Source organism: Phacochoerus africanus, chromosome 4, assembly GCF_016906955.1.
Source record: "Phacochoerus africanus isolate WHEZ1 chromosome 4, ROS_Pafr_v1, whole genome shotgun sequence".
Lineage (NCBI taxonomy): Eukaryota > Metazoa > Chordata > Mammalia > Artiodactyla > Suidae > Phacochoerus > Phacochoerus africanus.
The window spans coordinates 129,801,624-129,824,018 of NC_062547.1; the positions used below are offsets into that span (position 1 = coordinate 129,801,624).

At 41.1% G+C, this 22,395-nt stretch overlaps 1 protein-coding gene across 1 annotated transcript in view; it reads left to right on the top strand.

The window, feature by feature from the left end:
* Positions 1–22,395, top strand: part of LMNB1 (lamin B1) — a 58,652-nt gene that overhangs the window by 30,298 nt on the left and 5,959 nt on the right. Inside the window, exons 4-9 of the mRNA XM_047778533.1 lie at positions 2,605–2,775; positions 4,385–4,510; positions 10,904–11,124; positions 12,479–12,704; positions 14,615–14,719; positions 18,275–18,394. Of these exons, the coding sequence (XP_047634489.1) occupies positions 2,605–2,775; positions 4,385–4,510; positions 10,904–11,124; positions 12,479–12,704; positions 14,615–14,719; positions 18,275–18,394 (969 nt within the window). The remainder of the gene's footprint in view (positions 1–2,604; positions 2,776–4,384; positions 4,511–10,903; positions 11,125–12,478; positions 12,705–14,614; positions 14,720–18,274; positions 18,395–22,395) is intronic.

The window sequence follows — 22,395 nt, forward strand, 5'->3', positions numbered from 1 at the left end:
AGCAGGGAATCAGGCAGAGTGTGAATACCAGCAGGCAGCAGCCATTGGGGGCTGCTACCCACAGCATTTATATTTGTATATGTATATATAAGCCTTAACATGTGGTCAAGCCTTGGTGGGTGAGTGTAGCAGCTGTTGCCCACAAAGATGCATGCTGTAATGTAATTAAAGAAAGGAGAATGAATTGAGACTCCCAGATTGATAGTCTTTTTGTTTGTTTGTTTTCCTTTAAAGATACATTTTTAAATGTTTAAATATATTTTCAAGTTGACATTTTATCAAATATTTATTATATGCTCTTATACAATATTGGGTTTTTATAACATATAGTTCAACTTCAAAAAATAAAAAAGAAAGGAGAATGTATATGTTCTCAAAATTGAAGAGGGTCAGGATCCATACAGGTCGAAGAATATGCAGTTACTCAATGTTTTTAAAAGTAGTATCCTTTTTTTTTTTGTCTTTTTGTCTTTTTGCCTTTTCTAGGGCCGCACCCACGGCCTATGGAGGTTCCCAGGCTAGGGGTCTAATCAGAGCTGTAGCTACTGGCCTACACCAGAGTCACAGCAACGCGGGATCCGAGCCGAGTCTGCAACCTACATCACAGCTCATGGCAATGCCGGATCCTCAACCCACTGAGCAAGGCCAGGGATTGAACCCACAACCTCATGGTTCCTAGTCGTTAACCACTGTGCCACGACGGGAACTCCTAAAAGTAATATACTTTTGAAAACAGTAACTAACAGTGATTTTAAAAAAGGAATTTATTCTAGAAGTTAGTTTTTTTTAATTGGAGAAGTCTGACCATTTTTGTCAATATATACTATTAAACTAGATCTTATGAGGGCAAAGTGTACTTACTGGATAATCAGCCAGTCTTTGGACAGTTCTTGAGTCAGTTTTCTTACCTTTTTTTTTTTTTTTTTAAATGGCTGCACCCCAAGGCATTTGGAAGTTCCCAGGCTAGTGTACGAATTGGAGCTGCAGCTGCCAGCCTCACCACAACCACAGTAATGCCAGATCTGAGCTGAGCCGCATCTGTAACTTACACCACAGCTCACGGCAGCACCAGATCCTTAACCCACTGAACCGAGGCCTGGGATCGAACCTGAACCCAAGTCCTTAGTTGGTTCGTTACCGCTGAACCACAATGGGAACTCCCAGATCAGTTTCTTATTTAAAAATGAAATGCCAGTACCTGTTATTTTTTTCTTCAAGGAGCTGTAGTATCAAAGTTGAATATTGTGTTTGGAAGCTCCTTGTAAACTATAGGAAATGCTGTCATATAATTATTACCTACAGTTTTATGTATAAATTATGGTAATTTCACATTAAGTTGGCTTACTTTTTTTTGATTCTCCATAAAGTAATAAATAAAAAATGGCATCAGTAAAAAAGTAATGTAGTATTTTTAGAATGTTTAGGTAGCAACTTCGAATTTTTGAGTTTTACCTTTTTTGAGAATGAATTTAAAATATTCCTTATTTCTTTTTTTTTTCTCATGGGGGTATTTAGTAAATATACCTAAGTTCCTTATTATGAACAGTTAAGGGGCAAGAAAGAGGAAGGAGAAGAACAGGAAGGGAGGGGAAGAGAAGTAGGCAAAGGGTGAAATCATTAGTGGATGATCAGTATTTGTCAAACTAATAAACCTTTCATTTGCATATTTTCACAATTTAAGTATCATTGACTTCATTAAATAAATGTGAGCCCTGGGAAGGACTGGAATTTGAACCCTAGTTTTCTCACTCTTATCAGGTGTGTATCTTCCTCTGGTTGAGAGAAAGATGAGGAAATGCATAGAAAAATCGCATACAATAGGATGATGCAAAAAAAAAGATGCAGTGGCAAGACGTTGCCCTTATATCTCCCTCTTGTGGCCTCTTTAATTATTGCCACTAGGAACAGTTCTATTACATTTTCAGAGCTGGAATGGAAATTTTATTCTAGGACTTGTGTTCCTAGTCATTCTGGTTTTGGGTAGTTCCTTAAAACAAAGTGAAAGATGTTTCTTACTTTCTATTTTTTAATAGGAATTGTCAGGTATACTTGAGATAGCAAAGTAATATTAATAAGATTCCACATCAATTGATAACTGATATCTTAGCACCACCAGCTGTTAGGGTAAGTCGTGTAAATTAGCTCGCTCTGCCTATTGCGTCTTAGTATGTTCAAGTTTTATTATGTATAAATCTTCTACTTGAAATAGTCCGACTGGTAAGTTTAACTTTTCACATGGATTTTTTTCAGTGGTGTTAGTATCAGTGTAACAATTCAGTGTAACAATTTAGAAAAATATTAATGTGCTATTTAGTGTACCTAGTTATCCATGAGTGCACGGTACTTTCAGCCACTCCTTGCCTTTAGAGAAGTAAATCACTGTGCTACTGAAAAGAAACATAATATTCTTAGGGCGATTAGTTCCATCTCAAAAGTCTTCTTGTTTGAAAACGAAGGCAAAAAAGTGTCTATTCACCTGCCTGCCCCAGGACAGACACAAGGAGGCTGGTGTGTAAAACTTTAGCTGATCCCATGTCACTCAGACTGGTACCAGTGCAGCCACGGTGAGTAACTTGGTTTTACGTCATTTCCACCCTCCCCCAGGAGATAAATGAGACCAGAAGGAAGCATGAAACTCGCTTGGTAGAAGTGGATTCTGGGCGTCAGATCGAGTATGAGTACAAGCTGGCTCAAGCCCTTCATGAGATGAGAGAGCAACATGATGCCCAAGTCAAGCTGTACAAGGAAGAGCTGGAGCAGACGTACCATGCCAAAGTGAGCAGACTCTTCTGGGGACGGCTCTAAGCCGTTGTGCACAGTCTCCCCCAGAACATTACTTGATGTTTGGTTTGTTGTGGTTTTCTTGTTTTTTTTTTTCTTTTGTTAAATTTTTTTTATTTTCATTTTTGACTTTTTTTATATGATAATTTTTGTTTTTTTCCATTATAGCTGGTTTACAGTGTTCTGTCAGTTTTCCACTATACAGCATGGTGACCTGACCCAGTTACACATATATGTACAGATTCTTTTTTCTCACATTATCATGCTCCATCATGAGGACTAGATGTAGTTCCCTGCTCTGGTTTTCTTAAATGAATTCCCCTGGTCTCTATAAATATAGAAGATGGATTTTTTTTTTAAAGCAGTTTTTTATAAAGTAAATGTTAGCAGAAATTATTCAAAGAAAGTAGGGTTATTCCAGTTTAATCCGAGATGTTTGTCTTTTTGTCTGGCTGATCATTCATGTCAAGTCATATTAAACTCCAGCCAGCCAAAAAGACTTCCCTTTCAGTAACAAGTACTAATCTTGTTGGACTGCATTTAGTTCTGACTTCCATGTTATCATTTAGGTTGTGACCGCTCCACTTTTTGCTTTTTTGGATAAAGGCCAAATGGACAGTCTCGTATTTCTCCTCTGCCACTATTGGTCATTAAAAAAAATGCTGTAGAAACATCTCTCTTGTACTAGGAGACCACACAAAAATTAATCACATCACTGAGTATATAGGCTTTTGTCGTGAATGGTTTTATCCCAATGTTTAAATGTTACCCGATTTGGTTAAAAAGAGTTATTAGTGGAAGACTTTGAAAATTAGAGCCATAGATGTGTTGAACATAATTTCCATTGCATGGCCTCATGTTGCCTTTAATCCTTTTTATGAAGTAGTAATTGGCCGGTGAGAGCGAGAGATCTTCTCCCTACATTTAGTTGTTCAGCACTGTTACTCAGTGCTGGCCATTGTGCTGGGCAGTGGTGGAGCTAAAGTTAGGGTTGGTCGGTCCCATAGACGGTGGGGCTCACGGGGAGCCTGGGAAGAGACATACATAAAATATGCCTGAGACACATGTAGAATAGAATGTTACAGGCATTTGAGGAACAGGGTGTTTCTTATTTTTTACCAGAGGAGCTGTTTTTTGCTTCTGAAAGGAGGTATTTCTGTTTGGTTTGGGGTAATTTCTAAATTAGTACTTTCTGCTTATTGCATTATATTCTGTATCAGATTTGGTGGGTTAGGGGTATGTGATGCTTGTTTTCCTACAGATATCACTCCAGTTAAATTGCTCCTGCCCAGTCTCCTTGTCAGCAGTAGTGGCCGGAATAGAGACATAATGGATGAGATATTGAAGCATTAAACTTTGGGTAAAGACCCAAGTTTATCAGCACTGTTGAAACTACTATATTGGGAATTGGGCCACACAAGCAGAAAGACTTCAGGCTAATTCATACCATGTCACTAAACTTCATGATGCTTTTCCTGTTTCTTCACCTCGTTACTGGCAGGGCTTAGGGTTGAAATGAAATGCCTTGAGAGGAGTCGTACTTCTTCATTTGCTTGTTCTAATTCACCAGGTCAGACTGACCATGGTTGGTTTCCTTTTTTAGCTTGAGAATGCCAGACTGTCATCAGAGATGAATACTTCAACCGTCAACAGTGCCAGGGAAGAACTGATGGAAAGTCGTATGAGAATCGAGAGCCTCTCGTCTCAGCTTTCTAATCTACAGAAAGAGGTGAGTAAGCACCTTCCCTCAAGGAGAATTGGAGTTGCATTTGCAGGCCACCTTCACCACAGTCGTCCGCTTTGCTCTGCCTGAAGTCACTTTTCAGAGAGGGTAGCGTTTCCTTGAACTGTGGTTACACAGCGCTCCCAGAATTTTTCATTTTGCATTGCATAAGCATCTCCTGAGCAGAGACTGCTGTGCCTAACCTGATAGATTACCTAGGGCTAACGGAGTTGCCCTTGAGGGAGCACCCCGCTGGTTTCTTCACTGGGCTTACTCTAGGACTCAGGTTTTCTGACCCATCCAGCAACCTCATTGCCACACCGTGCTCTTCCCAACGTACTCCTTTTCATCACATTTAGAAACCGTAATGAAGAAAAACCTGCAGAAATTCTTCGTGAGAGGTACATGCTTTGTGTTTCTAGACAGCTTCTCTCAGTGCTTAGAATACGTAGTATTTGGGAAAGTAGCATCAGTTTGCACATTCGCTAAGAATGTAGTGATTTAATTCATTCATGGATACACCCAGCTGTTGCATGACTCGCTGGCTGTGTTACATGATGGTGTGCTCTTGGCGCAACGTAAGCAGGTGTGGACACTGCTCGAAATCTGTTTTAGTCTAAGGGTGATGTCGATGTGCACACAAAGTACTTACACAACCACACAAATATTCAGAATGTTTTAATAATCTACTACTCGGAGTTCCCATTGTGGCGCAGTGGTTAACGAATCCGACTAGGAACCATGAGGTTGCGGGTTCGGTCCCTGCCCTCGCTCAGTGGGTTGACGATCTGGCGTTGCCGTGAGTTGTGGTGTAGGTTGCAGACGCGGTCGGATCCTGCGTTGCTGTGGCTCCGGCGTAGGCCGGGAGCTACAGCTCTGATTAGACCCCTAGCCTGGGAACCTCCATATGCCGTGGGAGCGGCCCAAAGAAATAGCAAAAAAAAAAAAATAATAATAATAATCTACTACTCACCTTATTTACTTGGGAAGTCCCTTCAGCTCCTCTTTTCCTTCAGGGAGGAAATTTTGTTATTTTAAATATTCCACATAAGAATAAACTTTTAAATGCTTTATTAAACCTTTTCCTTTTTTCTTTTTATTTGTTTTTAGTAAAATCTTTGATTATAAAACTGAAAACATCTATTGTAGGAATTTAGAAAACAAATGCGGCAATGAGTTAACTAAAACAGGGTGATGTAAAAACAAGTTAATTGAACATAAACGTTTACATTGCCTATCCTGTATGTACTTCATTGTTCGCATCATAAATTTAAAAATTATTTTAAGAGTTCCCGTTGTGGCTCAGCAATAACGAACCTGACTGGTATCCCTTAGGATGGGGGTTTGATCCTTGGCCCTGCTCAGAGTATGAAGGATCTGACATTGTCATGCACTTCTGTGTAGATCGCAGATGCAGCTTGGATCTGGCGTTGCTTCGGCTTTGACGCAGGCTGGCAGCTGCAGCTCCAATTTGACCTCTAGCCTGGGAACCTCACTATGTCTTGGGTGCAGCCCTAAAAAGCAAAAAAAGAAAAGAAAAGAAAAAGTTATTTTAAACCTATTTAGTACTGATAGAAGTTGGAAGTTTTCTTGTAGCAGTAGAGCTGGAAGGACAAGGACCTTGAGTTCACTCCGTCTGACCACAGAGTTGTGTGAATTTAATGACTAGCCCAGAGACTATAGGCTGATAAATGGGTTTCTCTTCTAGCTCCCAGTTTTTCTTTTTAACACCTTACTCTCTTAATTTTCTTTTAAGAATTTAACAGGAGTTCCTGTTGTAGCTCAGCGGGTTAAAGACCCGACTGGTATCCATGTGAATGTGGGTTTGATCTCTGGCTCTGCTCAGAGGGTTAAGGACCCGGCATTACCTCAAGCCGTGGCGTAGGTTGCAGCCGTGGCTTGCATCCTGAGTTGCTGTGGCTGTGGTGTAGGCCAGCAGCTGCAGCACCAGTTCATCCTCTAGTCTGGTAACTACCATATGCCACAAATGCGGTCTTAAAAAGAAAAAAAGAAAAAAAAAAGAGAAAAATTTAACAATCTCTATTCCGGGAGTTCCCGTTTTGACACAGTGGAAATGAATCCAACTAGTATCCATGACGATGTGGGTTCAATCCTTGGCCTTGCTCATTGGGTTGGGCATCTGGTGTTGCTGTGAGCTGTGATGTAGGTCACAGATGTGGCCCAGATCTGGTGTTGCTTTGGCTGTAGTATAGGCCTATAGCTGTAGCTCCGATTTGACCCCTAGCCTGGGAACTTCTATATGCTACACGTGCAGCCCTAAGAAGCCAAAAAACAAACAAAAACCAGTCTCTTTTCCATTGTACCATTTAGCAGGTACTTTTCCAAAAATAGGCCTGTTTTGGCTCTAAGTTGACATTTGACTACTTTTTCCCATTTAATAAATAATATTCTAGTTATTCTGTCTCCTTCAGTTTTGCATTTCCTTATCCTTTGAGGGGGGTAGAGGTTGCGAGGAGGTGGCTCTTGCTTAGTCCACCTGACTGTGCTAGGTACAGACATTTTGCAGATGACGAGACTGAGACTTGCCTGTGATTACATACATGTAGGCTGTGACATTTGGTAACCACATCTCTGACTCGGGAGAATCCTTTCATCCATTATTGGTATCGGATTTTAATGATAAATAATACCTTTAAGGATATCTTCTTTGATGGTTCAATTTTAGCCTTAGAAAAATCATCCAAAAAAAAAAAGCCGTCTGGATTTTCTTCCTATTGTATGTCTTAATAGTATTTGTTGTTGAGTCTTAGCAGTTTCGTCATGCTGCCTCTTAGGCCATAGGACTTCCTTTTTGATAGGTGACTCATGTTAGTACTTCTTTAATTTTCTTAAAATCGACAGAGCCTTTAAAATGCTGACTTAAAATATTTTAAAATAATTATATGGAAGCAGTATTATGTTTTGGAATTAGGGATATAGTGCTGACAGCATTTCTTCCATTTCTATCTAGATTTTTGACTTTGGCCAGGTTAATTGGTCAGAAGCTGTTTGGCTCGCAAGAGGCTCCAGGGGCGCTTGGAAAGCACCTCTAATTTTTGTTTTTCTAACACCTGGACTCTGGCAACTTCTACTGCAGCTAGACCATAGCAGACTGGTATAATTGCGTTACATAGTCTAAAACGAACAGAAAACCTACCCCATTAGAAGTTAGTCTTAAAATTTTAGAGTCAGAGGCAGGATGTTACAGATAGTCTAGTTAGACCTTCATTTTCCAAACATGGATACTGGTTTAGGGAGGTAAGTGACAGCTAAAGGCAGCATCAGGAAAAAGAATGTAGGTCTGTCTCACGTTGTGTTCTTTGGCTATCACTGCATAGCAGGTGTACTGCAGCTGCTTAAATTAACTACATTAAACTAGCTCTATTTAAAATACAAGGAGATTCAGAGTAACTTTAAAACTTAGTTATACCTAGATTTTGATTTTTCCACTCTTAGAGAACTCTGTAACATCAGACATTTTGGGGTTTACAAATCTAGGCTCAGAAGTTATCTCTGAATCCTGGGTGGTTTATGTCTCTTGAAATACCACCTTGTTGCCCATCTGTCTACTCCCCACATGGGAAATAAAAGTGAAGAGACCGAAGGGGAGACATGCTGTTTTTTTATTTTAATTTTTTAAAATTTATTTTTGCGTTTTAGGACCACACCTGTGGCATACGAAAGTTCCCAAGCTAGGGGTTGAATCGGAGCTACAGTTGGCGGCCTACACCACAGCCATAGCAACTCAGGATCTGCGCCACATCTGCAACCTACACCATAGCTCATGGCAACGCCAGATGCTTAACCCACTGAGGAAGGCCAGGGATCGAACATGGATCCTAGTCGGGTTCATTAACCACCGAGCCATGAAGGGAACCTCCCTGAAGGGGAGACATTTCGAACTTAGTTTTACTTTTGGAGGAAAGAAAATAGAAGATGCCTGAGAGGGAAAAAAACAAATTTCTCAGTTTATAACTTGATTTTTACAAATACAGTTAAATTCAAATTCTCTGAGGTGGGAATTTGTTTAGCATCACTCCTTTTTTTTTGTGCTGCATCCATGCTGTGGTTGTGACCTGCACCATAGCTGTGGCAATGCCAGATCCTTCACCCTCTGTACCACATAGGAACTTCCTAGCATCACTCTTAAGATGAATGCCTGCTTCTGATACAGAATGTCTCTGAATTTTAATTAATTGGTTGTTTTTTTTTAAATCAACTTTTTATTGTAGCGTAATTCTAGATTTACCAAAAAGTTGGAAAGCTGCTATGAGACAGTTTCCCTGTCTCCCCGGCCCAGTTTCCCCCAAGGTTAGCATCTTAGGAGACCATGGTACATCTGTCAAAACTAAGACATTACTGTTACCTACAGACTCTAGACGGTTTGGATTTTACTGGATTTTCAGTTACCGACGTTTTTCTGTTTTAGGACACCACCTGCCCCCTAGTCTCCTCTGGTCTTTGACAGTTTCTCAGGCTTTTCACTTCTCATGACCTCGACAGTCTGGAGGAGAACTGGCCAGGTATCCTGTAGACTGTTCCTCATTCCAAGTTTGTTTGGTGCTTTTTTCATGATGAGCCTGGGACTGTGGATTTTAAGCGCCCTTCTTGTCGTAGGGATTACGTGACATACACATGACATCTTCGCTGATGTTAACCATCACCCTTTGCTAAAGTGGCGTTGTCACTTGCCTTGTGGCCCTCAACGTCATCTGCCAAAGCAGTGTTTGCCAGGCTTCTCCTCTGTCACGTTGTTATTTTTGCCGTTCTGTACTCTGTTCTGAGGAAGCACGTCATTAAGTCTGACCCCCTCTCAAGGGTAGAGGTCAGGAGTTAAGCTCCACACTTTGAAGAGAGTATTTACTGTTATTAAATGGAATTCCTTGGTAAAGATTCATCTCTTTTTCCCCTGTAGTTTATTTATTCATTCATTTATATTAGTATGGACGCATGGACATCTTTTTATAATTTGGGTTGTCATCAAATATTACATTATATTATTGGCTCACTTGATTCCAGCTTTGGCCATAAGGAGTTGTGGCAGATTGGCTACCATGTCCTGCCCCCTTTTTTGAGCACTTCCTTACTTTCTGGTTCTATAAGATGCTCCAGGCTCATCTTGTATTTTCCCTGCTCCAGCACCAGACACAGCTGTTTCTGCAAGCATCCCTGGTTCTTTTTATTGGAGAGTGGTATCTAGACATCAAGATCTGGGCACTGAGTATGCTCATGGGTGCTGGGGTGTGTTGCTTAGGCCTGCTTGGGGACAGAGCTAGGTAATAAATGTGTCTATGCTAAGCCATTGTTACACACTTGTCTGTAGTTGTGTCTCCCTTCACTTGTATTTATATTAGGGTAGCCAGGTGTTTATACAGCTGTCTCTGACTCTAACCCTGTACCACCGGGTTCACATTAGGCTTCCTTCCTTGTTTACCTGTGACTTGTCTCTCTGAGAGTAAGAAACCTGGTTTCTGCTATCCCATTTACTCATTTTTCATCTCCAGTGTACATGTAAAGCAGTTTCACATTTTTTAACCCATACCCCTGTGAGAAATAAATTCACTAACTAGAGTAATGTTTCTGCACGGTCCTTTTTATCTTTAGCCTCCAGATTTAACGTCCGCACCTTTATGTGCCCTTTCTGTCCTGCTTTGATGCGCAGGTACTTGTGATTTAAGGGTCTGAGCTATATACATCAGTCTTTTTGAGTTGATTCCCTTTGTCACTTGCTGAGGTTACTGAGATGAGTTCTGTCTTGGAGAAACGCAGATGAATAATTACCTAGTGAACCTCGAGGTTTCTGAGGTGAACCTTCTCATGTAGCATATATGATTTCTCATTTGAAAAATACCAAATAGGAAGTTTTTATGTTTACAGTAATATTTACAAACTGCATGCTGATTGAGCTTGAATAAACACAGCAGTTCTAACGTGATAACCAGCATCTCTTTTCTTTTGTTTCTGAATTGTTCCAGCAATTCTCCATAAGATATTTTTACCACCCTTAGGTTTCTTTTGTCAGTGAATTTTCTATCTTTTCTTTACTTTTGTTTCTTTATGTTTTTGAGCTAAATGGACCCACACTTGGCTTTTACGAAAACCTGTAATTTGAAATTTTGTTTTCTTTGGTCAAAGTTAAGTTATATGTACATTTATGATACTTCTATTTGGTGAATATATCTTGTTCTAGTCTTTTTATAAGACAGAGCTCTCCTAAGAACTATATTTTGTATTAGAGAAATTTTGGTTTTTAATTTCTTCAAATCAAAATCTTGAGTTCTGATGTTAGAGATTGCACAACATCCTCTTTGTTCCAGCCCAGGAAATGGTTTAAAATAGCTGCCTTGTGCTGATGTTGTAATGTTCCTAGAAAGTCAACGTGTTCCCTTGAATCTTAAGTCTAGGGCATGTTTGGAGAGGATTCAGGAGTTGGAGGACTTGCTTGCTAAAGAAAGAGACAACTCTCGCCGCATGCTGTCTGACAAAGAGAGAGAGATGGCGGAAATACGGGATCAGATGCAGCAACAGCTCAATGATTATGAACAACTTCTTGATGTAAAGCTAGCTCTGGACATGGAAATCAGCGCTTACAGGAAACTCTTAGAAGGCGAAGAAGAGAGGTAAGTAACTTAGGTGTCTCTCTACCTCATCGTCTTTTTGCCTCCACTCTTTCTGTTTAAAGAAAAGTAAATAGGGAGTTCCCATCATGGCTTAGTGGTGACGAACCCGACTAGGATCCATGAGGACGCAGGTTCGGTCCCTGGGCTTGCTCAGTGGGTTAAGGATCCAGCGTTGCTGTGAGCTGTGGTATAGGTCACAGACGGCGGCTTGGATCTGGCGTTGCTGTGGCTGTGGTGTAGGCTGGCAGCTGTTGCTCTGATTTGACCCCTAGCCTGGGAACTTGCACATGCCACAAATGTGGCCCTAGAAGAGAAAAAAAATTTAGAAATTAAAAAAAAAAGAAAAATAGGATTTTTTTTTTAACAATTAAGGCAACTCTAAGTATTTTAAAATTTCTTTTAATACCTAGGTGTAGCGGTAGGTAGTAATGGATCATGTTTCTGTCACAGCAACAGAAGATGTTCAAGCAGTCTTATTTTATCGTTTTCAACTGTGTCAGGATAGTCTTTCCTTTGAGATTTTAAATGTTCTGATAATTTAATATGCTGCAAAATATCAGATTTGCTGAGACTTCATACTTTAACGTCTGATTAGTGTATAAATCCTTGTACACGTCTTCTCAGAAAAGAGTTCCAAAGGGAAAGTATCTCATTTAGAATAAAAAGACATTTAGTTTCAATATTGCATACATTGTGATTATAATTTGAAGAAAGAAAATACAGATATGATACAATTAGGAAAGGTGTATTCATGTAACAGCCGTGCGGTAGGTGATGGTAGATGAGATGTTCATGCCAAACCTCCCCACCACCCACCCCGATTTCCCAACTTCTGCATTTTGGTTATGCTCTTTTCCTAGCGAAAACCTTCAAATAATTCTTTTCTTTAAGAACATGGATAAAGTGGTGATTGTAGCACAAATAAGTTTCTTGGTTAAAATGTGTATGGCTTTGTCTAGCAGATCTTTTTTTTTTGTCTTTTTGCCATTTCTAGGGCCGCTCCCACGTATGCCATATGGAGGTTCCCAGGCCAGGGGTCCAATTGGAGCTGTTGCCACCGGTCCACGCCAGAGCCACAGCAACGTGGGAATCCAAGCTGCGTCTGCGACCTACACCACAGCTCACAGCAACGCCGGATCCTCAACCCACCAAGCAAGGCCAGGGATCGAACCTGCAACCTCATGGTTCCTAGTTGGATTCGTTAACCACTGAGCCACAGCGGGAACTCCTAGCAGATCTTCCTTAGTGTTTCGCCTTAGTACTGCACGTGCGGAATAATAACAGCCCCTCTTTTTTTCAAGGTAGGAAGGACATGTGTGTTTCACAACTGGACTGTTTTGTTCCTCCCATATAGATTGAAGCTCTCTCCAAGCCCTTCTTCCCGTGTGACAGTGTCTCGTGCATCCTCGAGTCGCAGCGTACGTACAACCAGAGGAAAGCGGAAGAGAGTGGACGTGGAAGAATCCGAGGCCAGCAGCAGTGTCAGTATCTCTCATTCCGCCTCAGCCACTGGGAATGTCTGCATTGAAGAGATAGATGTTGATGGGAAATTTATCCGCTTGAAGAACACTTCAGAACAGGTGAAAACAGACTCCTTTTTTTTTTTTTTTCTTCCGGGCTTTGCTGATCGGTGGGCTGTCCTACAATTGTAATAACTGCTCAGCCTTTGCTTGGATTCAGTAGTCTTCTTGGAATAAAAGTTTCCCTCTCCTTTTTACTTAAATTCATGAAGTGTAGTATAAATTTAAATAGGAGGAGGAAGAGGGATATTGCGCTTACTGGTTTAAAGATTTTATGCATTAGCTCTTCTTTCCAGATCCAGGGCCCTTTTTCACACCTGGTCATTTTGTCACTGTGGCCTTCCTAAGGATGAATTATGAATACTCCCAGTCCTGGCCGGATTTGTGAAGAAGTTGGATTGTTGGTCTAGATGGTAGATCCTCTTTCACAGCTGTTAACCATATGAAAGGAAGGAAATATGAGCCAGGGCTTGGCCACATGGAGGGAACATTTTTCTCTCTGAGTAAATGAATGACCAGTTTTGATTTAGCCCTATCTTGAAAATATTTGTTTAAAGGTAAACATAAAATGTTCATAGCAGGGAATCCTGAACTTGGAGCTGGGGCTTTCAGAGCTCAGTAATGGAGGCTGCCCTTGGTGAGACCTCACTGAGCTGAGGCCGAGAAGGGGTGTGAGACGATGCCAGACAAGGCAGGTCTGGGAGGTCAGGGGGGTGCAGTGGGATGGATGTCACGTCTAGAAGTGGGTTTGGGATTTGTAAAATGTTTGTAAAAGCACTCCTTTTCTCACCAAAGCTGTTCAAACTGACTTGTGTGTGGATGAATAAATAATTAGGAAGGGCAAAGGAGCTTTAGCCGTTCTGATAAGGAAGAGCATAGGCTTCAAGCCCTCTTGGTTACGATGTTGAAGCTAAAGAACAGAGTAGCATCTGCTGCTCCATTGTAGTATTTTGGCTGTTTCTCAAAAGACATTGCAGCCATGTGTGCAGCTGTTTTGAAGCTGGCTCTCAGCCTTGTTTATTCTTGTCTTTGAGTTAGAAATGGATATAAATACATAAGTGCAGCTAATTTCTTTAATACCCTGCACTGTTCCTCAGAGGTCAGGCAGCCCTGGGCAGCCTGCAGGCTGGCGTTGATAGCCGGCACTTGGGACTGGCTCATTATGTCACTGACTCTTTTTGAGCCCCTTAAGCTTTAAGGTAAGAGTTAAATAACGGGCAGAAGCGGTACATGTGCATAAGAAAAAGGGCATAGTTTGACATAGTTTCTTCCAGTTTCTTCCTTCTCTTTCCAAGCTTAGGTGTCTATATTTTAAAAGCTGAAGGCAATCAAATATTAGATGTTGATAAAGATGATTATGAAACTAGGTTGTATTGTAAATTAAAAATGTGCACCTGATCTAGCTTTGAATAGGACCATTTCGTTTGGTTCACCTCCCTTTCCTTCCGGTTTTGTCCTCTTTAAAATTAATTATCTTAATAATTAAAACTGCAGCATTGTCAAAGTTCCTGTTTTGCTGAATGACAAAGCCATATTTTCTCTCTCTTTTTTAAAAATTTTTATTTTTTTGTCTTTTTTTGCCTCCTTAGGGTTGTACCTGCAGCACACAGAGGTTCCCAGGCTAGGGGTCTAATTGGAGCTGTAGCCACCGGCCTACGCCACAGCCGCAAAAATGCCAGATCCGAGCCACATCTCTGACCTATGCCACAGCTCATGGCAATGCCGGATCCTTAACCCACTGAGCAAGGCCAGGGATCGAACCCACAATCTCATGGTTCCCAGTCGGATTTGTTAGCCCTTCAGCCACAAGGGGAACTCGCATATTTTCTTTTTATAGTAGGAAAATATGAGCCATGGGAAGATAGCCATAAAACTGTCTTAGTTTATCTGCCTATAGATTGATTTATGCAATTATTTCCTAACTTTCTGTATATTTGAAGTCACCTTATTTTATTTTGTTCTTTCAATAGGATCAGCCAATGGGAGGCTGGGAGATGATCAGAAAAATTGGAGACACGTCAGTCAGTTACAAATATACCTCAAGATATGTGCTGAAGGCAGGCCAGACTGTTACAGTAAGTTAATTTAGTCATCATTTAATTTAACTTGATTATCTTAACCAACAATTAAAGTAATTAAAACCATTTGGGCTTGAATAGAAACATTTTAGGAATGGGCCTTAAAACATTTTTGTCATTATTAGGGAATTACAAGTGCTATTAAAGATTTTAAAAATTGTATGTGATTGAGAGTGGTAATACACTAATAAAAGTGAAAGAATTGACCTTTGAGTTCTTTTTGTCTGCTTCAGTGGATAGAAGGCAGCTGCCTCTTCCTTCCCTGTTCGCTTCCCAGAAAACAAAACAGAATAGCTACTTTTTGATTGATAGTGGTAACCCTGCTGTGGTTCAGGAGGTTCTGCTTGGTGTAAAGAACTGTCAGGAGATAACTGTTAATACTAGGGGCGCTTTAGCCCTGTTAGGGGTAAGCAGCACAGTCATCTGGAGAGTGTTTCTGGTGACCAGGCCGTTCCTCCCTCTTAGTTGGGGCAGGGAACCTGTGTTTTGAACAGAAGTTACTAGGTGATAAGTACTATTGCGAAGTATCAGTTTCTAAATCTAATACAAGCGAGGATAGCGTGGTTTTTCTTTCAAATATATGAGGTGTTGATATTTTGAGAGAGATGAACCCTGTGCCATTCTGACTCTGTTTTCTCCGTTGCTGTCCTGAAATTCCACGTCTGTAATAGTTCCTAAATAATCATGAGCTGACTTTAGAGAAGTATTCTTCATTGAGCAATCATAAGATTCCTTTGCTTTTACTCAGTAGTAGATGTAGCAAACAAAATATGTTAACTTTGATACAAATTTTAAACAGGTTGCTGTTTTCATCCCTAAAAAATGCTGAAGTGACTTTCTTTTTATAGCTGCTTCTTTAAGAATATTAAACACATGTTTGGCTTTCCTGTTGAGGGGCAACGGAAACGAATCTGACTAGTATGCATGAAAATGCGGGTTTGATCCCTGGCCTCCCTCAGTGGGTTGAGGATCTGGTGTTGCCGTGAGCTGTGGTGTAGGTTGCAGACATGGCTGGGATCCAATATTGCTGTGGCAGTGTTGTAGGCAGGCAGCTGCAGCTCCAATTCAACCCCTAATTGAATTGGAGGGTGCGGCCCTAAAAAGCCAAAAAAAAAAGAATATTAAACACATGTTTTAAAATTTTATGATTGATAGAAACCTCCCTTAGTGTTTAAGATTAAAGGCTCTAACAGGTTAGAACTTCTCTTTTAAAGTATATTTGTAGAACTCGCCACCACATTGTGAAAATATCAGATGCTAATTTTGTAATAATGGGTAAAAATGGGAACAGATATCCTAACCACACTGTCTTTTCTTCTCTTTAATAGTTATTATAGGAGAGAAAATGGCTCAGTCCTTTTACGTGTCTTATGGAAGTTGCATAAAGTAGTGGAAAGAGTCTGACATTTTAATTCCAAAGATTCAGATTTGAGTGTGCTCTCTCTCTCTAAAGTGGTATAAAACCATTATGCCAATCATCTGCTTTTTCCCCTGGATATAGTGTCTCAGGGACTAAATATATATTCTATAGGTTTAGTGGAGAACTCAATTTTCACGTAAAATACTGTAATGCATTTTCTTTTCCTTTGGTGGCTGGCATTAAATGTGTTAAGGAGCTCTTTGAAACATGGTAGTCATAAGTGATCTTTCCGTTAAATTGTACAATGCAAGGCGGTAGCAAAGATCAGTTCAAAACTCTAGGAGAGAAATAAGGAAACTACAAATGTGATTTTAAATTTTCTCGTAGCCGCACTAAAAACACATGAAAAAGAAAGATGTGAAATTAACTCTAGAATTATGTTTTATTTAACCCAGTATATCTAAACTATTATTTCAACATGTGATCAGTATAAAATTTTATTAGATATTTTACTCCTTTTGTTTTTGAACCAAGTCTTCATACTTAGAGCTAACCTTACATCATACCTCTGTTGGAACTAACCACCTTTCAAATGCTCACAAGCCCATATGGCTGCCGTATTGAACAACACAGCCCTAGGACCTACTGAATTACCCAGTAAGGTTATTGACGTTATGTGATTAACACTAAACCAACAATATGATTCCAGGAGTTCCCATTGTGGCTCAGCGGGTTAAGAACCCAGCTAGTACCTGTGATGATGCAGGTTTGATTCCTGGCCTTGCTCAGTTGGTTAAGGATCCGGAGTTACCGCAAGCTGTGGTGTAGGTTGCAAATGCGGCTTGGATCTGGTGTGACTGTGGCTGTGCTGCAGGCCAGCAGCTGCAGCTCTGATTTGACCCCAGCCTGGGAACCTCCATACGCCGCAGGTGTGGCCCTAAAAAGGAAAAATAAGTAAACCAACTGTATGATTCCATGTGGTCTAGTGAAAAGTATAGCTTGAGATTAGGTTAACAATCCATGTCACCTGAAAGGTGGCCCAGATCCAATTCTTTTAGTTTTATCCTAGTAAATGTTTCTTGCCCCTTCCCATTTGTAATGTGGATGGACGATCTGGAAGCTACAAGTGAGCACCTTTAGAGGAAGTGGGTCTCTTCTACTCAGTAATTGATGTGGTTTTCTCGCCATTTACAAAATACCTGCTTGTACCATCTGCAGTCTTCCTTTTGTCATCATATAGCCCTTTATATTGCAAAATAACTTACGGGGTGCAAAACTTTGGTATTTGTTTTCATGTGGTCTTAGAAAGACCAGAGCAGAGTGTCCCTACAGATGAGGACATAGAGGTTTGTCGAGGTGTCATGTTATGTCCATGATTCAAATCCAGGTTTTCAGACTCAGGTTTCCTTCATTCTAGCAAAATATTATTCTGCCAATAAATACACTGAAAATGTGGCAGAATTTCCATGCTTGTGAGAAGGGAAACACTTCTTTTTGTTTGTTTTGTTCATTTTGGTAGCAGTAATATTTTCCATTAAATAGTAGGTGACCTGTCTGTTTCCTGAATTCTTTTGAGAGTTCAGTCTCAGACACTCTGGGGTATTGTGACACTGTCTCTGGTTGGATACATACCACTTCCCACAAGAGTGTTCTAGATAGGTTGTCTGGTGCAGAGTTTTGACAGAAGTTATTCATCTCCTCAGTGCCTGCCCTAGGCAGCTGGGGGATCCCATCGGAGGGGATCCGAAGGTTCTAACCCAGACGGTAGCTCATAAAACCCATAGAACGACAGAACAATGATGAGAGCCAATATTTACTGAGTGAGCCGTCCCCTCTATGTGCGTAATCCCTTTTCCTTCTCAGCAGTCCCATGTATTAGCAGTACCATTTCTGTCCCATTGGAAGGGAAGTCAGGTAGCTTGTCCAGGGCAAGCTGACGTGTAGGTGAGCTAGGATGTGAATCTGGTCACCTTCACTTCAGAGCCCCATGTGTCAACATTTTCACTTATCAGATGGGGGAGCCGAGGCCTAGCTAAGTTTCGTGGATGCTAGACACATGGCTAGTTAATGTAGCACGTCTGAAGCCAGGCCGTCATTCAGGAACTTTTAGAATCGATGCTCTTACAGGATGCTATTACTGACACATGGGAGAGCTGGGCTCTGCATGACCTGATGTCCTTTCTTTTTTCCAGATCTGGGCTGCCAATGCCGGCGTCACAGCCAGTCCTCCCACCGACCTCATCTGGAAGAACCAGAACTCCTGGGGCACTGGCGAAGACGTGAAGGTTATATTGAAAAATTCTCAGGGAGAGGTACGGTCATTTGGTCGGGTCCACCACAGTGTCTCTTCACCATGCAAGTGTGATTTCTCTGCAGAAATCAGATTGAAATGTGAAGTAACAGATTGCTTAAATCAGACCAAGGCTGCTAAGTCTATCAAAGTAAAGTTAACTTTAGGTTTTAGAAATGAAATAAGAGTGTATTGTAGTTCTGATTGTTAGCATAGGCTCCAGAGTCAGCCTGGGTCCAGTTTTTGTCCCTACTGCCCAGTGGCTTTGTGTCTTCGGGTAAGTTCCTTCCCCTCTCTTAGTTTTATCATTTAAAAACGGGTATAGGAATAATAAGATAATTATTGTAAATCAGGTAATGATGTCATGAGAATAATATCAATGAGACAGCCCTTGGGAAATGCTTGGCACACTGTCTGGCCTCTGATAAATGCTTGCATTATTCACCTTGGTACTAGCACTCAGGATGCTTGTGAAACTTGAGTTTGAAGATTGTGGGATGTACATTTGGTTGATGTATATGTTTTCAACATGTCAGTCCTAGAGTGCTTGGCAAAGAACCTGCTCCTACTGTCACGTAAAGACAATCCCAATCCTCCCACCCACCCACACCCATACACGCACGCACGCGCACACACACACACACACACACACACACACACACACACACGATGAAAGTGTCTGAAGAAAGATGTGGTTGCTGGTCAAAATACAGCATCCACTTAGGGGCTCCTTCTCTGCTCCCCTAGTGCCAGGTACAGGCCTCTTCGCTCGCGCTTGTCAGGTTGTCTTCTCCTCCTCGAGTAATAAGCACATTGAGGGCAAGGACCTGTTCTGATTTTTCCTTGGCACATAATAGTTATTTAGGAAGAACTTACTGGTTAAAATTTTAGGTAAATTGGACATGAACCTTCGCTAGTTCAGAGAAATACAGTAATTCACAGCGTTCATTATGAGGGTGCGAATTGTGTGCGATACGGGAAGTCCCAGCCTGGCCCTCTTCCCATCCACCCCTTGCCGTAATCGTCTGCTGGGGTTGAGACTGTTCTTTGTGAGGAATTCACTGTCTGCTGAATGAAGAATGAGCTCAGACTGAGGCTGAGAATGAAAGGGCCTTGGATTTGTTTTTCACTGCAGACCTTAGTACAGTTCACCGCTAGAGACCCGCTAGGTTCTCAGGGTCGCGGGGTGTTTAAAACGCCTGCAGTAGTTGATAGACTTCAAGGAGCCGGAGCTTTTCCTGCTCTGCTCGTGGAGCCCTGCTTGCTTGTTGCCTTTAGCACTTTGGAATTCTTCCCAGCTCTCACTGGCGCTGCCGCCCAAGTGCTGAAGTTACTACAGCTCCTCTGCTAGTCGTGTCCCTGACATCTGAAATGAGCATAGTACGTGTCTCTTTCAAAACGTCGTTAGGAGTGGTGATTGGCGCAGATTGAGAAGCACTGTTATAAGGAGCCGTGGTAGATGAAATAGGCTTTCGTGAGCCATGGACTCTAGTCACCATTTTTTTTCCATGTGGAAAGGTGTTCCAAGTTAGAAACAGTCTTATAGAAGGAGATTTGGGATGCAGCAGGTTTGAAAGCCCACAAAACAGGTACAATGACAAGTGAACAAAGCAGAGACCTTGGCATGGATGATATGCCCAGAGGTGGTGTGACCGCTGGCATTTCAGCAGAGCTGAGTGAAGCTCAGGTTCCTTTCATAATTCAAATTCTCTGAATATTAGATTGGTTGGTTGGTTTATTCCTTTAAAAACTTCAGTTGCCTTCTGCTTGCTAGCCTCTATTAAGGGACTTCTGTCAGAAAGGAGGAGTGTATTATGAACACAGTTCTCATTTCTGTGATTGTGAGACAAGTACTTTCGGTATTTATTCACTTAATTCTGTAAGACCATGTTTTTTTAGTAGGGCCCAGCCCATATTCATAATAGTTCATAATTATCACCATAAGGGCCACTCGTCTGCAAGATGGTAGGTAGTTGGCTTAAGTCAGCTTATTTTTTATGTATATTTTCTTGCTGAGGCATTGGAGATATCAGAAAACCCAGTTAAGCTGGCTTTAAAATGATGAGAACATATGAGTTCACAAAACCAGCAATCCGCGGAGAGTAGACCTGACCCAGTAGCTTGCCCAGTGTCCCCAAGGATCTTTCTGTTGTCTCTTCCCTGAGTGTCTCCCTCGTGGATGTAGGGTAGCTGCCGGCTACTCCTGGACCTGCATCCTTCCAGGGTGACTTCTTGTGGGCAAGAGCATCGTGCCTAGTCAGGTTCTCTGACTACAAGAGTGCAGTCTGGGCTTCACTCTTGTAGTACCAGCCTGGGGCACGTGCCCAGCTCTAAGTTGCTTCCTGGAGTCGAGAGGACAGAGTTAGAGCTTGAGCCTTCTTCCCGCTCCATGACTAGATCACACTCAGTTCCTTGTGACACACGTGTCACATCTCCATAGGAGAGAGGGTACCCAGGTCAGAATGGGTGCTCTTTTTTTTTTTTTTTTTTTTTTGAGGAGTGTGCACATATTCCATAATTATTTTTAATTACAACAATAATAAAAACTCCATTAATGAAGCAAATCTTGTTAGAAACTAATTAAGAAAACTTGGTAGAATTCAAATTGGAAACAGTTTGAATTGACAATTCTGAGTGCATAGTGGTAAGAAACTATCTATCTATCATACAGTAATTAAAGAACATTTTAAATCTTACCCTTCAGCTGAATCTTCAGAATGGGTGCTCTTGTTGAGAAATGAGGAGGGGGTCCTGGATGATGAAAAATAGCAAATGTCACCACAGAAAAGTTGAATCTTTTTTTTTTTTTTTAATGAGGGAAATGAAAAATAAAGCAGTTTCTCCATACCTTCTAGAATGTTGGCATCACTGAAACTTGCGTATATGCAGATGATTACTTATGTGTACAGAGATATAGCTCCTTCATCAACCAAAAATGCCTTGATTTGTAATATTTGCTGATTTCTATGTTGTAAATTCTCCCGTGGTGGCGACTGAGCGCAGAGTTGAAGAGACTGCAGGTGAGCTGGGGCCAGCTGGCCTCACTGCACTGCTCGGGAGACGGGCAAACCTCTCCTTGCCCAGGGCTTTACCCAGGCAGCCCAGTGACAGGTTTATAGGGGGACCGTCATGTGTGCCTTTCAGGACACTTGATAGGGTTGGGTGTCTTGCTGAGAGGAATTTCTTTGGTAAAGACATGTATCTTTTAGCACTTTAACTGATAACAGTTTCCTGACCCTTCGTCTCCCAGCACTTTCAGTTCTAAATTTGTTTTATTATTTTTCTATTTACATTTTTAGAAGTTATTTAGCTCCCTTATTTTCCATATAGGCTTTCTGCATTAGATTAATTGGTTTTTAAATGTTGTCAAATGAAAAGTGCTTAACAGTAGGCTTATATTAAAGACAGTTATGCTGAAGTCATTCCTAATTAGTGAAGTTGGCAAGCTGCTATTTTCTAAGCTTCTCATTTGAGGTCCATGGTCTTGTGTTACAAGCTTTAAGAGCCATTGTTACCATATGGGATGTATAATTGTCCTGAGCTGCTAGAAGCTGAAATGTGAGAATTCTCACAGAACAGAGGCTTTAGGAGGGTTTTTTTGTTTGGTTTTGTTTTTTGCTTTTCTTTCCTCATTTTAGGATGAATTGAGGGAAGCAAGATGCTCTGAAAGCTGTTTGTGAATCTTTTTTCTGTTTTATATGCCACCATCCTCCAATTTGTATCTTCATTTAAAGAAATGTAATTGACCCAAGGATTCACATGCTTTGAAAATTTTTTTAAAATTATAGGTGATTTATAATGTTGTACCAATTTCTGCTGTACAGCATAGTGACCCAGTCATACATACATATATGTATATGTACACACACGCACACGCACATCCTTTTCCTTATACTATCTTCCATCATGTTTGGTCCCTAGAGATTAGATGCCGTTCCCTGTGCTGTACAGCAGGACCTCATTGCTTATCCATTCTAAATGCAATAGTTTGTATCTATCAACCCCAACTCCCAGTCCATCCCA